This window comes from Eucyclogobius newberryi, unplaced genomic scaffold (assembly GCF_026437365.1).
Source record: "Eucyclogobius newberryi isolate DKJ021-1_F unplaced genomic scaffold, fEucNew1.0.hap1 SCAF_16, whole genome shotgun sequence".
NCBI classification, from domain to species: domain Eukaryota; kingdom Metazoa; phylum Chordata; class Actinopteri; order Gobiiformes; family Gobiidae; genus Eucyclogobius; species Eucyclogobius newberryi.
The window spans coordinates 16,608,696-16,624,718 of record NW_027315790.1 but is presented as its reverse complement, the minus strand read 5'-3'; the positions used below and the strand labels follow the sequence as shown (position 1 = coordinate 16,624,718).

At 43.6% G+C, this 16,023-nt stretch overlaps 1 protein-coding gene across 2 annotated transcripts in view; it reads left to right on the top strand.

The window, feature by feature from the left end:
• Nucleotides 1-14,446, top strand: part of nt5c1aa (5'-nucleotidase, cytosolic IAa) — a 35,887-nt gene extending 21,441 nt beyond the window's left edge. For both annotated transcript variants that reach the window (XM_072447738.1, XM_072447737.1), the window contains 2 exons: nt 11,496-11,680; nt 13,143-14,446. In XM_072447738.1, the coding sequence (XP_072303839.1) occupies nt 11,496-11,680; nt 13,143-13,499 (542 nt within the window). In that variant the 3' untranslated portion in view covers nt 13,500-14,446. The remainder of the gene's footprint in view (nt 1-11,495; nt 11,681-13,142) is intronic.
• Nucleotides 14,447-16,023: the final 1,577 nt, after the last annotated feature.

Here is a 16,023-nt window from a genome sequence, read left to right as displayed (position 1 = left end):
AGTTCCAATCACCTTCCGTTGCTGAGCCGCGTCCTTGCACACGACCAGCAGCGAGCCATCTCTAAGGACACTCGCACTCTTGATCACTCCCACAGCTACAGTTAGGCTCTTTGACAATGCCACTGAATACCACTCCTTAAAGGATGCACTATCCTGTGCAAGCTTTATGATCACCTTACAGACTCTGCTCTCACCCCGGATATCAATAGCTTCAGTCTCATCCTGCTGCTCATTCCCAGAACCCTCGGACGAGCTAAGGGACTTTTTACGTTTCCGGGCACGTGCAGCCAGAAAAGGCTGCTCCTCCACGCCGTCCAGAACGTCTTCGACCACCGATCCACTCTCCTCCGCCATCTCCCGTCTCTCCAGATCTTATCTTATCTTATCTTATCCTTTAAGATAAGATAAGATAAGACAACTATTCTTGTCGTAGAATTGTTGTTGTTGTTGTTGTTGTTGTTTTATGGCGGTTGGCATCCAATTGTTGCATTACCGCCAGACTTTATTCCTCAGACTTTTCGTAGTCCTCAGACTCTGTCGTTGTCCGTAAAAGTACTCCTTCCATTGCTTTGGTGTTACAAAGCCCATGAGGTCATGATATGTCTTTGTGACTAGAATAGTTGTTGTTGTTTCAGAGACCAACTTGCTAAAGCTGCAGGGAGATTCCTTGGAACAAAGGAGCTTGATTGGGCAGATATAGAAAACAGGCTAAAGGCGCTAAATGGGAGTCGGAGTGATGGGGGTCTGCTTGTGGGGAGTCAGAGTGATCAGAGTGACGAGATGGGGGTGGGGGTGGTCTCCTGTCCTCGCCCAGTCTCGTAGACGCACGGCTACCAAGCGGCGACATCAGTGGACATATTAAAGCCTATAGAATGAAGCCTGAAGAATAAAGCTGTACGGTGGAAGCACCGAACGTCAAAGAAGGAGAGGAAGATGAAGAAGAGTCTCCCTGGAATAAAGCCGGTTGTTGTTGTTGTTGTTGTTTTATGGCGGTTGGCATCCGAGTGTTGCATTACCGCCAGACTTTATTCCTCAGACGTTTCGTAGTCCTCAGACTCTGTCGTTGTCCGTAAAAGTACTCCTCCCATTGCTTTGGCGTTACAAAGCCCATGAGGTCATGATGTGTTTTTGTGACTAGAATAGTTGTTGTGTTGTTGTTGTTGTTGTTGTTGTTTTATGGCGGTTGGCATCCGAGTGTTGCATTACCGCCAGACTTTATTCCTCAGACGTTTCGTAGTCCTCAGACTCTGTCGTAGTCCGTAAAAGTACTCCTCCCATCGCTTTGGCGTTACAAAGCCCATGAGGTCATGATGTGTTTTTGTGACTAGAATAGTTGTTGTGTCAGAGACCAACCGGCTTTATTCCAGGGAGACTCTTCTTCACCTTCCTCGCCCTCTTTGACGTTCGGTGCTTTGGAAGTACAAAGCCCATGAGATCATGGGACGTTGTGTCAGAGACCAACCGGCTTTATTCCAGGGAGACTCTTCTTCACCTTCCTCGCCCTCTTTGACGTTCGGTGCTTTGGAAGTACAAAGCCCATGAGATCATGGGACGTCTTTGTTGTTTTACAAAGCCCATGAGGTCATGGGACGTCTTTGTCGTTTTATCCTTTAGAAGTCCTTCTTCCATCACTTTGGCAACAACTATTCTAGTCACAAAAACACATCATGACCTCATGGGCTTTGTAACGCCAAAGCGATGGGAGGAGTACTTTTACGGACTACGACAGAGTCTGAGGACTACGTAGACGCACGGCTACCAAGCAGCAACATCAGTGGACATATTAAAGCCTATAGAATGAAGCCTAAAGAATAAAGCTGTACGGTGGAAGCACCGAACGTCAAAGAAGGATAGGAAGATGAAGAAGAGTCTCCCTGGAATAAAGCCGGTTGGTCTCTGAAACAACAACAACTATTCTAGTCACAAAGACATATCATGACCTCATGGGCTTTGTAACACCAAAGCAATGGAAGGAGTACTTTTACGGACTACGACAGAGTCTGAGGACTACGACAAAGTCTGAGGAATAAAGTCTGGCGGTAATGCAACACTCGGATGCCAACCGCCATAAAACAACAACAACAACAACAACAACAACTTTGGCGTTTCTAGGCCCATGAAGTCCAAGCGCGTTAGAACATCCTCTTGCTCCTCATCCTCGGCTCAGTCTCCAACACCCCCCACCTCTATTGCACTTCCCGCACCGGTCCCCATATCATAGCGGGTCCCACCCCCATCATTCAGACAAACCAACTCCCTTTGATTGATAAAACCCTCTATCACCTGCCCATACCTATCGGTACCACTACCGCCCCACAAAGCGCTATGCGCATTAAAATCCCCACACCACACGGCCTTTCCCCGAACATCCTTACCGATACTATGTAAGGACTCTAACGTTACCTCACCACACGGATTATAAAGGTTAACCACAGTAACAGCTTCACCACCCAGCCAGACCCTCACCGCCAGGGCCTCCGGCGCTTTACACACACTGACAACAACGTAATTTAGGTCATCTCGGACAAACACAGCCACACCTCCGCCTCTACCCTGCTCCCTATCATTCCTAACACACACATACCCTTGTATCCCAAAACCCCACCTAGGTCGTAACCAAGTCTCCTGCACGCACATAACGTGAGGCTTGTTCAACAAGGTAGAGACAAAATGCTTAAATTCCTGGCCATTAGCACGAAGACTACGCGCATTCCATTGCAAGACAACCACCGCCATTATGAGCCCCCGGAACCTGACGGCGCATCGGGAGCCCCCCCACTCCCACTGCCAGAATGGGGCAGGGCGCCCTCCCGCAGCGCATCCTCTATCTCCGTCCACTCGGGGCCCCCAGCTCCAAAGTACTTCCCTGCAGCCTTAGCGATGATCTTAGTCTTTTCGGATCTCTTCTTGGTTTGCCCAGTACAGTTAATCACTTCCACTATAAAGAGGAAGAAATCTTTCCTCTTCACAACCAGTACATCCTCCGCACCCACAGGGCCTCTGCCCGTGGAAGCCACACTCACAGGCATCCCAGTGGGGACCTCCCCCTGGCCGCGGGCAACGCTGCCCCCTCCCCTGTCGCCTAGGACACCAGCAGCACTGGCAGCCCCCACTGCATCCACCGTCACCTGACTACCAGACACCTTCTTGACCGCATCCGCGTAGGATATGCCTTGAGAGGCTTTTTGCACCTCAGCAGCCCTCTTGCTGAACACGCATCCCCCGTAGGCAGAGCTATGCTCTCCCCCACAGTTACAGCACTTGAGTTTTGCTCCGTCGTCACACTTCCCATACTCGTGGTCTCCTGCACATTTACCACACTTCTGCTTCCCTCTACAGACCGCTGCAATATGCCCAAAGCGCTGGCACTTGAAGCAACGCAGGGGCGGCAGAACATATGGGCGTACGCCATAGCGCATGTACCCAACGCACACCACACGAGGCAGGATCCCACCTTCAAATCTAATCATTATCGACAGGCTGTCACACCTTACCCCATCACGGGTCATCTTCAACCGCCTAGCATCTACCACCTTAGCTCCAGTCAAATTCTCCTTTATGTCATCCACAGATGTCGTCGTAGGGACGCCTACTTTAACTCCCCTGACCGTGCCTCTCACTGAAACAACAACAACTATTCTAGTCACAAAGACATATCATGACCTCATGGGCTTTGTAACACCAAAGCAATGGAAGGAGTACTTTTACGGACTACGACAGAGTCTGAGGACTACGACAAAGTCTGAGGAATAAAGTCTGGCGGTAATGCAACACTTGGATGCCAACCGCCATAAAACAACAACAACAACAACAACAACAACAACAACTGGCTTTATTCCAGGGAGACTCTTCTTCATCTTCCTCTCCTTCTTTGACGTTCGGTGCTTCCACCGTACAGCTTTATTCTTTAGGCTTCATTCTATAGGCTTTAATATTTCCACTGATGTCGCCGCTTGGTACCCGTGCGTCTTGTTGTTGTTGTTGTTGTTTTATGGCGGTTGGCATCCGAGTGTTGCATTACCGCCAGACTTTATTCCTTAGACTGTTGTTGCTGTTGTTATTGTTTTATGGCAGTCGACAGCCGAGTGTCGCATTACCGCCAGACTTTATTCCCCAGACTTTGTCGTAGTCTTAAAAGTTGTTCTTCCAGTGCTTTGACCTCCAGAAAAGGACAAAGCCCAAGAGGTCATGAGATGCCTTTGTCATTGTATCCTATAGAAGTTCTTCCTCCCCTCAGACTTTGTCGTAGTCCTTAAAAATTCGTATTCCATTGCTTTGTTGTTGTTGTTGTTGTTGTTTTATGGCGGTTGGCATCCAACTGTTGCATTACCGCCAGACTTTATTCCTTAGACTTTCCTCAGACTCTGTCGTAGTCCGTAAAAGTACTCCTTCCATTGCTTTGGTGTTACAAAGCCCATGAGGTCATGATATGTCTTTGTGACTAGAATAGTTGTTGTTGTTTCAGAGACCAACCGGCTTTATTCCAGGGAGACCCTTCTTCATCTTCCTCTCCTTCTTTGACGTTCGGTGCTTCCACCGTACAGCTTTATTCTTCAGGCTTCATTCTATAGGCTTTAATATGTCCACTGATGTCGCCGCTTGGTAGCCGTTCGTCTACGAGACTGGGCGAGGACAGGAGACCACCCCCACCCCCATCTCGTCACTCTGATCACTCTGACTCCCCACAAGCAGACCCCCATCACTCCGACTCCCATTTAGCGCCTTTAGCCTGTTTTCTATATCTGCCCAATCAAGCTCCTTTGTTCCAAGGAATCTCCCTGCAGCTTTAGCAATGATCCTGATCCGTTCAGTTCTGCTTTGAGTCTGAGCAGCACAGTTTACAACATCCACCATAAAGAGTACAAAATCCTCTCTATCCACAACCAGGGTATTCTCATTAATTCTGGAACCTGCACACTTGGGACCTCCACTCTTGAAACCTTCACACTTCTTGGGAGCCACGCTGGCCTTTCTCATTTCGCCCTGGCTGGGAGCAGCGCTGGCTCCTCTCTCTGTATTCACTCTAAACTCGTTACTTGAAACTTTCTTGACTGCATCTGCATAGGATATACCTTGAGAGACCTTTATTTTCTGCAGCTCTTTTGCTAAACCTGCATCCCCCGTAGGCAGAGCTATGTTCTTCCCCACAGTTACAGCACTTCAGTTTTGCACCCACGTCACACTTCCCATACTCATGATCTCCTGCACATTTACCACACCTTTGCCTCCCTCTACAGACCGCTGCAATATGCCCAAAGCGCTGGCACTTAAAGCAACGCAGGGGCGGCGGAACATATGGCCTGACGCTATAACACATGAACCCAATGAACACCTTACTAGGCAGGCACCTCCCTTCAAGTGTTACCATTAGAAGTACAAAGCCCATGAGGCCATGGGACGTCTTTGTTGTTTTACAAAGCCCATGAGGTCATGGGACGTCTTTGTCGTTTTATCCTTTAGAAGTCCTTCTTCCATCACTCTGTCATTTCTAGGCCCATGAAGTCAAAGCGCGTTAGAACATCCTCTTGCTCCTCATCCTCGGCTCAGTCTCCAACACCCCCCACCTCTATAAACGTTTACCCAGCCCTGTGCTACATAAGTAAGCAACCACAGCCTGACACAAACCCTGTGACTGGATCGCCAGAACGTTCCGCAGATTGAACTCCCGCCCATTATTCCGAAACCACAAGGCCAACCCGGCCCTTTCTCTATCATAAGCCTCACAGCAAATCAGCACATGCTCGACAGTCTCTGGCACCCGACAGTGACCACACAGACCGGTCGGATGTTTGCCTATCCTACTCAGTGACCAATTGAGCCCAGTATGGCCAATCCTCATGCGGGCGAAGGCCCTTTCCTCCCACGCGTTCCTGCCCATAGACCCGCAAGGACCCACACTACCCTGTATGTGATAGAGATGCCGTCCAGTAACACAGTGGCTCCAAAATTCCTGCCAAAGGCCGACCACATGACTCTTGATAACGGGCTTGATTTCAGATTTGCTTAACTCAACCGCCACATCAATTGATGGCCGCCTAAGGGAACGTTTAGCCAGTGTATCAGCCATTTCGTTACCATCCACCCCCACATGCGCAGGGACCCAAATGAAGGAAACCCTCACATCCTTCCTGGACAGGGAGAGCATCAGACAGAAGATGCCATTCAACACATCCTGTCTGCAATCCGATTTCCCAGATTTAATGCTTTGCAATGCAGAAAGGCTGTCAGAGGCCACCACAATGCCGCAACACTGCAAAGCAGATTCCGCCCATTCCAATGCCAACCGTATCGCTATGAGTTCCGACGTGAAAACAGAAAGGCGATCTGTCAACCTCTTCTTGACCGCCAGCCCCAGGTCAGGCACAAAATAAGCGGCGCCAGTGCGCCCACTCTCAGGATCCCTAGACCCGTCGGTATAAATAAACACATAACCTGAGTGCTTATCGATGAGCGCTTGAACGGCAAACTGCGGTGCCCTCCCAGCGACTCCTCTAAGCTTGCCAAGCAAGCTAACATCAACAGGAGCCGGGACAAACTTCCACGGAGCTATAGCAGACAAAGCCACCGATCGGCTCACACGCAGATCACCAACCCCCGCAAGCCGCGCCTTCGCATTACCTACCTGGCTAAAAAACATACTGCCAGCCTCATTCTGCCCCCCATCAACCCTGAGAAAGTCCCTCACCGGGTGAGAGCTCGTATGACCTTGCACATTCACCCAGTAAGCCAACAGAAGTTCTAGCCTCCGGAGCCGTAACGGCAATTCCCCTATCTCAACCTGCAGCGCCGAGACAGGGGAGGTCCTAAAAGCCCTACAGCAGATGCGCAAGGCCTGGGCTTGCTCAACATCAAGCTTCTTTAAGTTAGTCTCAGCCGCAGACATGTAGGCTATACAGCCATAATCAATAGCCGCCCTCATGGCGGCCCGATAAATACCCAGGAGCGACCTTCTGCTGGCCCCCCAGTCCTGGTTGATAGACAACGAAGCAAGTTATTCACCCTTTTGCATTTACCACTGACCTCATCAATGTGCTGACGCCAACTAAGCCTCTCGTCAAAGGTGACCCCCAAGAACCTCACCTCCCTGACCTGTTCGAGCACCTGCCCATGCAGTCGAAGGGAGACGTCTCTATGCCCATTGAAGAAATAGATCACTTGAGACTTCCGTACGGACAGTTTAAACCCCCACTTCAGGGTCCACTGCTCCACCTGCTGTATTGCCCTTTGCAGTTTCGCCTCGTAAAACCGGAGATTCCTCCCTCTCACCCATAGAGCGCCATCATCAGCATAAAGGCTCCTCCCAACAGACCCATCCACGTCGTCAAAGATGTCCTTAATCATAACATTGAACAAGATAGGGCTACACACACTCCCCTGCGGGATCCCATTCTCTACCTCATAGACCCCAGAGTAAGCAGCGCCCACTCTGGTTTGAATACGCCGGCCAGACAGAAAGCTCCGGACCCAGTTAAACAGTTTACCCTTCACACCACACTTCCGCAGCTTAATGAGGAGCCCATCCTTCCAAACCATATTGTACGCCTTCTCCACATCAAAGAGCACCGCAATAACCTTTTCTTTCTGAGCCCTGGCCAGCTGGATATCAGATTCCAAACACAACAGGGAATCCATGGTGTTCCTGCCCCTACGGAAACCACTCTGGTGCGCAGGAAGCAAACCCTGACTCTCCAAGAAGTAATCCAACCGCTCGGTAACCATGCGCTCCATCGTTTTCCCGAGCTGCGACGTCAAGGCAGAGACCGACCGGCTTTATATCAGGCAAAGGTGGGGGTGCACTTGGGCAGCAGAAAGGAAATGAATGCAGGTGACATCATGAAGCACACAATAATGCAGGAACGCCCCCTACTGGTCGCCCCACTAACTGCAAGAGCATAGAAACCACCATAGAGCCACGGGGCCTTTTGTACAGTGCCATTAGGTGAGGTTTTTCCTAGTGTTTGCTGGGTAATTTCCTAGTGTGATGTCATCAATTATAAATAGGAAGTGAAATTATAAACCTAAAAAAATTGCTATTCTGGAATAACATTTCTTTATTTATTTTTAAATTTTTTTTAAATGTATACAAATATACTGCATTTTAGATCAAACTGTCATACTTTAAACAAAATAATAGGAGTATTTGTGGTTACATTTTGATTGTGGTAGTCTATATCTTGCTTCCCTAGAGCAAACTGCACTTTTAAAACAATAAATTATTCGTCAAGTCTTTAGAACCGCTAATTACGGTGTAGTTCTTATATAGTGTTATGGAAAAGCTCATTTGAGTGTCTTAATTGCGCTACAAGATCGATGCATTATCTTACACATACAGGAACATGGAGCCTTTTTTTTTTTTTTTTTCAAAATCCATTTATTGAAATAATTCCATCATAGATATTACTATTCATTGCATTGGACACGTCTACAGTAGGCCACCAAGCTGCGCGCCTCCTTTTCAAAACAGCTCCACCCGGTGTGCATAATGAAGTGCACCGACTGACACGCTCTTCATCTCCACCGTGGCATTACCATAAATCAGCATATTGATTATTTTGCTGTCTTTGTGTTTCCTTGATGAATTCTTACACATCCAAGACTATCAGGAGGGATGTAAGAGGAGCACCAGTCAGCCGCGACATCCAATTCGTTTTGGCCAAACCTCGCCATTTACAGTACATGTGGGTTTGAAAAGGAACGCGTTTTGTCAAGGAAATTACAACATGTCCCTGTTTTCTTTTGGAGGTCACAATAAACTGTGGATGGAGCAGATATGAAAACAAAAAAAAAGTCTCACTGTCCAGTTCAACCAAAATGAGATGTTCTCAGAGGAAAGTGGAGACACAAAGCAAGTACAATACACGGCACACCAGAATAATAATATGGTGATTTCAAGCTGGAGTTTTGGACAAGAGATTTTGTTTGGAAGGAATGTGATGTTTTGAAGCATGCACCAGATTGTTTAGAATACTATATAACTACGACAGAATTGACCAAACAGGATTGCTTTTGAATTGTAAAACAAAAGCCATATAAATGAAATCATATTTTTGTACCATAATAATAACTACAACTTGATTAGTCTTGATAAAACCTGAACAAAGACTTCTTTCCTAATGAAAAAAAATGGATTTCCAAGAATGCTTCAGGCTGAGTAACTATTTGGCTAAGGGGTTAGGGTATTTATTGATTGATTGATGGCTTTATTTTGAGCTTACGACGGAAAATATGACTTTCACATTTGGCTCACAGTTGCAAAAAGTACATTTACATTCAGAAAAAAAACAAAACACTTACATGTATCATCCCTATACACTTACAAATCCATGGAAGCTCAAACAAGTTCATACATACACAAATACACCTACATTTGGATGTCCTCCATGTTTTAAACCATATTAGCTCAAAATTGAGTGGGAAGAAACACTTATAAACCAGTTCCAGTGATTTGACAAAGTTTAACAATCATTTAAATGTAATATATTGCCCGGAAAATGCTCTCAAGTTTGATTTTGTTGTTGGCTTTTAAAAGTGTAGCAGTTATAAACTGTTACCTCTAAGTTTTAGTTAATCCTTACAGGTCTGGCTAAAGATATTTTTGTGATTTTATTCTGGCTTTCCACCTGTTACTATACGTGCTCAACTTCCTTTAGACTATCACACGCCTCGGTTCATGCTTTGTATCTACATCACTGTACAGTATATCAGATGACATATTGTGTGTTTTACAGTGGCTTTAACTGTTCCCGATGGCTTTATTTAGACGTGACAAACAGTGCATATGTGTATATCGCTGCTGCATAAAGAGACATATAATCCATTACCCTTCAAGGTGACCCCCCTGCGTCATTCAAAAGGACTCACGGGCTTAACATAGTATCGCAGTTGTCCACATTACAGACAGGTGCACTTGATATTTAACATGAACGCCCCTCATTATCCGTGGGCTCATTTGTTAATGTTCCCTGCAGCTTTTACAAGTACCTGCTGTTCATGACCCTCAAACAACCCGTCTGAGTCACCCACTCATTTGCGCACTTTGAACTTTCATTATGAGCTGTTTTGCTGAATGTCAAATGAAGCTAGTTAATGCAGTGCCATCCGCTGTAAGGAAACTTTTTAAACTAAAATTGCTAAAACTTATGTGGTTCTTCAGGTCTGGAGCAATCCACTTTGAGATGATATACAAACTTGAATTAGCTTTTAACCTTGTTACAGTGTTTAATCATCATTAGTGTACTCTGAGTTGTATTTTGATTGATTTATGCATGTTTGGGTAATGCTGTATCGTCCTTAACTGCCAGGAAAACTATTTTTTCCGCCTAGATCCCATCGCAGCCCACATCTATGTTCTTTGTCACGATTATTTGATGAAATTACGTTTCTCAGTGATACATGTACGATTCTAAAACATTACGTAACCAAGTTTGAAATATATAAATGATGTAAATGACTTGCGACAATGAAATGTCACTAAAAAGAAGCTGAGGTTTATGAGTTGTGCAGTTTTAAACAAGAAAGTCAATTCACTTGTTTCTAATATTACGTTGTTTTGGATCAATATTTCGGTAACGTTCTGAAGGATGATGTACTTATGAGTGTATGATGTTGGAAAGGTTTTCTGTTTTTTGACTCTTTAGGTGTTACTAATAATAATAATTTAGTTATATATGCACACTTTCCCTCCTTTTACATGCACATTCCGGTCTGCTAGCTTGTCAGTGATGTGTCACAAACATTCTAAAACCGTTGTATGTACTTTTATGTCCTTCCAATTAAAAAAAGCATATAGTGAAACGTGGTAAGAAAAGTTTCAAAGGAAGTCATCTGGACACTCTTTTTTTAGAAACCACCAAGACCATCCCAAACTTATTTTCTTTTTTACAAGGACAGGACAGTGCAGTATGAAATAGGGATGAGACAAGCAAATTGTCAGAGGTACATTCAAACTCAAAATGCTGTCTACATGGTAGTGATGCGTGCCATCTACTTAACATCATTTTCAGTTTGGATGAAATGGTGTGAGAAGCTAGCATTTATACTAAATTCGGGTTCAGCGTTCTGCCCAAAGGGGAGGAATTATAACTGAAACTAAAACTGTCTTGTTAATTAATCTGTCAGTTTCCCTCCACAGTTTGGGGTTTTAAGGGCCTCTTGGCGTCTGAGCTAGAGCTGTTTGACTGGTCGGGCAAGGCTGGGAGGTTGTTTCTCAGACCATCGTTTCTATTCAAGAAAGGGTTTTCTTAATGAACAAAAATAGCTTCCTCCACTCCTCTTTCAAACCATCCCATATCTCTTTTTAAAATCTTACCCTCGCTGTCCTTAAAAGTGTGATTATACTTTAGATGAAGGTGGACAGCTGACTGTAATCCAGAGTTTAAGTGCCTTCTGTGTTGAGACAGTCTTTTGTGCGATTGTTGTTTAGTTTTGCCAATGCCAATTTCATTGCCGCCGTCATTACTATTACTTTTCATTATAATTTCCCACTTCCTGTCCAGGCATCGCAGCGGCCACCATGTTCATGGCGGAGAAGCAGACAGAGGTGTCCGAGTCTCAGCTGAGGGTGGCGTTCGACGGAGACGCTGTCCTCTTTTCTGACGAGTCTGAGCGCATCTTCAAAGCCCATGGCCTCGACAAGTTCTTTGAACATGAGAGAGACAATGAAGACACACTGTTGGATCATGTACGTATGTTACTTTGCATCACAAGCCAGATGTGTGGTGATATTAGACAGGTGAATCAAGAAGATCAATATGCTGATTGTTTGAAGTCTTTTACAACCAAAACATAATGTGTTTGTTGTATTTGAATTATCAGAGCAGAAACATCAGTTAGTTAAATTTTCTATTACAAATAATTGAAAAATAGTACATTTCCTAGCCTCAAAATTGTATTTGAGCTTCACAAAAAGTATAATTTGTGGTAAAGTATGTGAAATATCTGTAGATAAAATGAATACTGAATACTTTACTTGAACAGTAAAACTATTGGATTTTGATAAATAAAATATTCAAACCTCAGAGTTGATACACTGGATACTAATACTAATACCGGTACTTATACTAATACTATTATTGTTATACACCAGAGTGGTTTGCATTGCCCAAAGCCACTTTAATGTTTCATATTTTGTGATATTCTGAGGTTAATTCCAGTTTCTCAATTGAAATTACACCATGTTCCGCTTCCTTTTTCCATTCCAGAATTTAGAATGTTTTTATTCACACACATTTTAACGGTCCGCACTATTCTTGTGTCCATGGGCAAGACACCCACATAAGCTTGTGGTGAATGTGGTGGTGTGAAAGTAGTATATAAGTGACTGAATGTGGTCGGAAAAGTTTCTAGTTACAGAGACGGATGTCACTATATCACATTTTAGAGTTATGATTATTAAAAGAAACAACAACACTACAATATAATATTATCATTCCCAACACAATACTATTACGAGTTTCAGACGTATCAGAAGTATTATTAAATCAAAAATAAAGTAAATGTGACAAATAAAGATGTAAGAAGCTGGAGATATATTTGAAGATATATATTTATTTTGTTTGTAAGCAGTAACTTTGTAAAATATCACTATTATTCTTTTTTCGTTGTTACAATTATATTTTGACCTGAATAATCATGATTATCGATGAACTGAATGATCGTGACATCCCTGATTGCAAATTAGAAGCTACAGTTCAGTCTACAGAGCAGCCATCACTACAGATTTAACATGGAGAGGGAATAAATAATGCATGGAATTGTGAAGCCACTTTGAGGGTCAAGGCAAGGCAAGTTTATTTGTAGAGCACATTTCATACACAAGGCAATTCAAAGTGCTTCACAGCAGGAAAAATGCATTAAAATCACAAAGAAATGACAGAAACAGAAAGACAATAAAATTAACTAAATAAAAAATAAAAAACACCTAGCCAAATCCAAATTTATCGGACCACATTGGCAAGTATTCCAGACATTCCTTCCCATATTTATTTGACATTGCAGCATGACAGGTGTCTCCGGGATGGACACATCACTTTTAGATTGATTTGTTCCCATATCTGCGCGCTTTCTGCAAACTACCCACGTCTGTACTGAGCGTATGTTTCTTTTACAACGTCTAATAAGCTGAATGCCTTATCCTGACACAGGGTCCTCTGAAAGGCTTCCTGGAGGCTCTGGGGAAGCTGCAGAAGAAGTTCTACGCCAAAGGCCATCGTATGGACTGTCCCATCCGCACCTTCTTGGTCACCGCCCGCAGCGCAGCCAGCTCCGGCATCCGGGCCCTGAAGACCCTCCGAGCCTGGGGCCTGGAGATCGACGAGGCCCTGTTCCTGGCCGGGGCTCCCAAGGGTCCCATGCTGGAGAAGATCCGCCCTCACATCTACTTCGACGATCAGATGTTTCATGTTGAAGGGGCCGCTGAAATGGGCACCATCGCTGCTCATGTGCCCTACGGAGTTGCACAGCATCACAGCTCCAGAAAGGGCCCGGCTACAGACAAATAAACACACCCGATGTTGAATAAGATAAGGTGCAGAACTAAAAGATTGAACCGTGAACTAAGGGATACTGTGAAATCGATAACATTTTGCATCTCTTGAGATGATTTGAATCTGGTTTGAGGTCTGGAACCTAAGACCACCTGAACAGTTTCTGGACCGTGTCATCTACAAATAGTGTGAAATGTATGAATGTTTAGGACTTATGCAAGGACATTTATTTATACAGCAATATACAGTAAGTCTTTTGTTTAAGGTGCGCTAAGAAACATCGTATTTTCTCTGACAAAAAATGGAATTGCAATTAGTAGTAGTTATGAATATGTTAGTACATGTTTGACTGTATTGTAATAGTGTCAGAAACATGAACCAGTGCAATTATATCACGGAACACACCTTAGTTGAACGATTCAGTACTCTTAAAGGGCTTTAGTGATGGTGCTGTTCTATTCTGTCATTGAACGTTATGTAAATATCGTTGTTAATATAATGCCGTAATCCTCACCAGCATTTTAAAGAGAACATATATTTAGTTTCACCTCACATAAGAACTATTGTCAAAGCCATATCTGGGTGCCTTGACTGAATGTGTTACCAAAGCTCTTATTTTGGAGTTACTGTAGCTTTATCCGTGTTCCATGTGAATGTTTTAATGACTGTGATCGGTCTGTACACGGTTAATACCTTTACTAGACCATCACAGCAACACTACAAATGCATTTAATAAATCAACTTTAGGCCAGCCTAAAGTCTATATGTTTTGGAGGGTTAAATTCCCCATCAGATTTTAGTTTTGAAGAAAAACAATAATGCAAATAATATTATAAATATTCAAAATAAAACATGGTTTCAGTTGTGAGACCACACATATGTATTTATTGATCCTGAACCGAAGTCTGTAAATCTCCATTCATTTTGCAAAACATAACAAGGCACAACATCCATTTCATAATTGTTCAGCAGTGATAGAAATATTATGTCTCCCTTCTATCCTTGTTAAACAGACAGTTATTGGTGTTCTGCTCATCTACATTTGCCAGACAAAACCAAATCAAATGCCATTAGCTTGATTTACGGTTATTAAGGGCTGGTTCTCATTGGTGAAACGATCTCTGTAACCTTTTGTAAATGTCAAAACACTTCCTTCACTCACTCTCTGTCCTGCAGCTCCTTGTGCTTCTTGCCAGTGTCATTTGAGAGCTCAGCAGGCATCTCGGGACGTCGCGAACCTGGAAGCTGTCATTTATTTCAATTCCACTGCTATAACATGAATTGAAGCTACTTTTATTGTTAATGGCATTCTATTGGAGGCATTGCAGTCTTCAAAATTACCGTAAAAATTAAATTGAGGCTGGAATTCAAGGAAATATTCACGCATGTCGTCACAGAAAAGAAATAAATAAAACGGTACAATTTGTTTTGACTGTGAAAATAAACCACTAAAGATACAAGTGATCATATGTGTGTTTCTTCATTGTACCATTAGGTGGCAGCACAAGAATGAAAAAAAAAAAAAAAGAGTAGCTTGATATGTCTGTGGCCATGTTAAGATTTGCAGCTCATGTTTAAAATAGAAGATCTGGAGGCTTAATGGTTACTAAACACTTTGCTGCCTCTTCCTCGGGACTGAGCACAGCCAAAGTTGTTTTAAACCAGAACAGATACTTTGGGATAAAGTGTCTACAAAGGGATGAAGTTACTTATGGTGGACTACACAGAAAATAATTGTGCTAAAAAGCATTGGTACTTTTCAGTTTTCAACTTTTTTGGCTTGAGGAGTGAACCTATTTCCACCAAATTCACAATTGTAAGTCCATTTGAGGACTTTTTATCATTCAAAGTGTATTTAGTTTTGAATTGTTAACTGTATGTCAGCAGTGTCAATATTAAAGGAAACATGTTTGTATTTCGGGGTGCTTGGTATTGAACTGGAATATAAGAAGATACTTATTTTACATGTTGTACATTGCAAACCACAATATTGATGTAAAACAGCTGAGTAATAGAGACAGGTCCAGTGACTTCCTATTCAAAACTGCAGAACAGATAAGCTCCGCCTCTTCATAGGGACATTTCACGTTACAAGCAGCAGATTGTCATTTACATGTTTTATTTTTTTTTTATTTTAAAAGTGGCTACGAGACATTTTGGGGTCACTTGGAGTACATTTTTCGAAAAATCACATCTACTACAGGGATGCGGGCGGGGATAGGAGCCTCAGTTGCTAGGCGATATTATGTTGAATCAAAATACAACTTTTAGTAAACAACATTGTAACTTTTTGGTTCCGCCACCTTGGAGATGTTAATGCTCTGCCTGGAATCTTCCACAGTCTGGCTTTAAGCGTATGTATTTCCATGGGGACAAGCAGACATCTCAAGACTCTGGTAATGTTGTTATATTTAATTCTTGCCCAGGGATGTCCAAATTTTGGCCAAAGCAATACTTTTCAATGTACATTTGGAAAAAATCATAACAACTTGATGTGATGCAGACCTAATATTGATGTTCCAACCCTTATTAAAGCTGT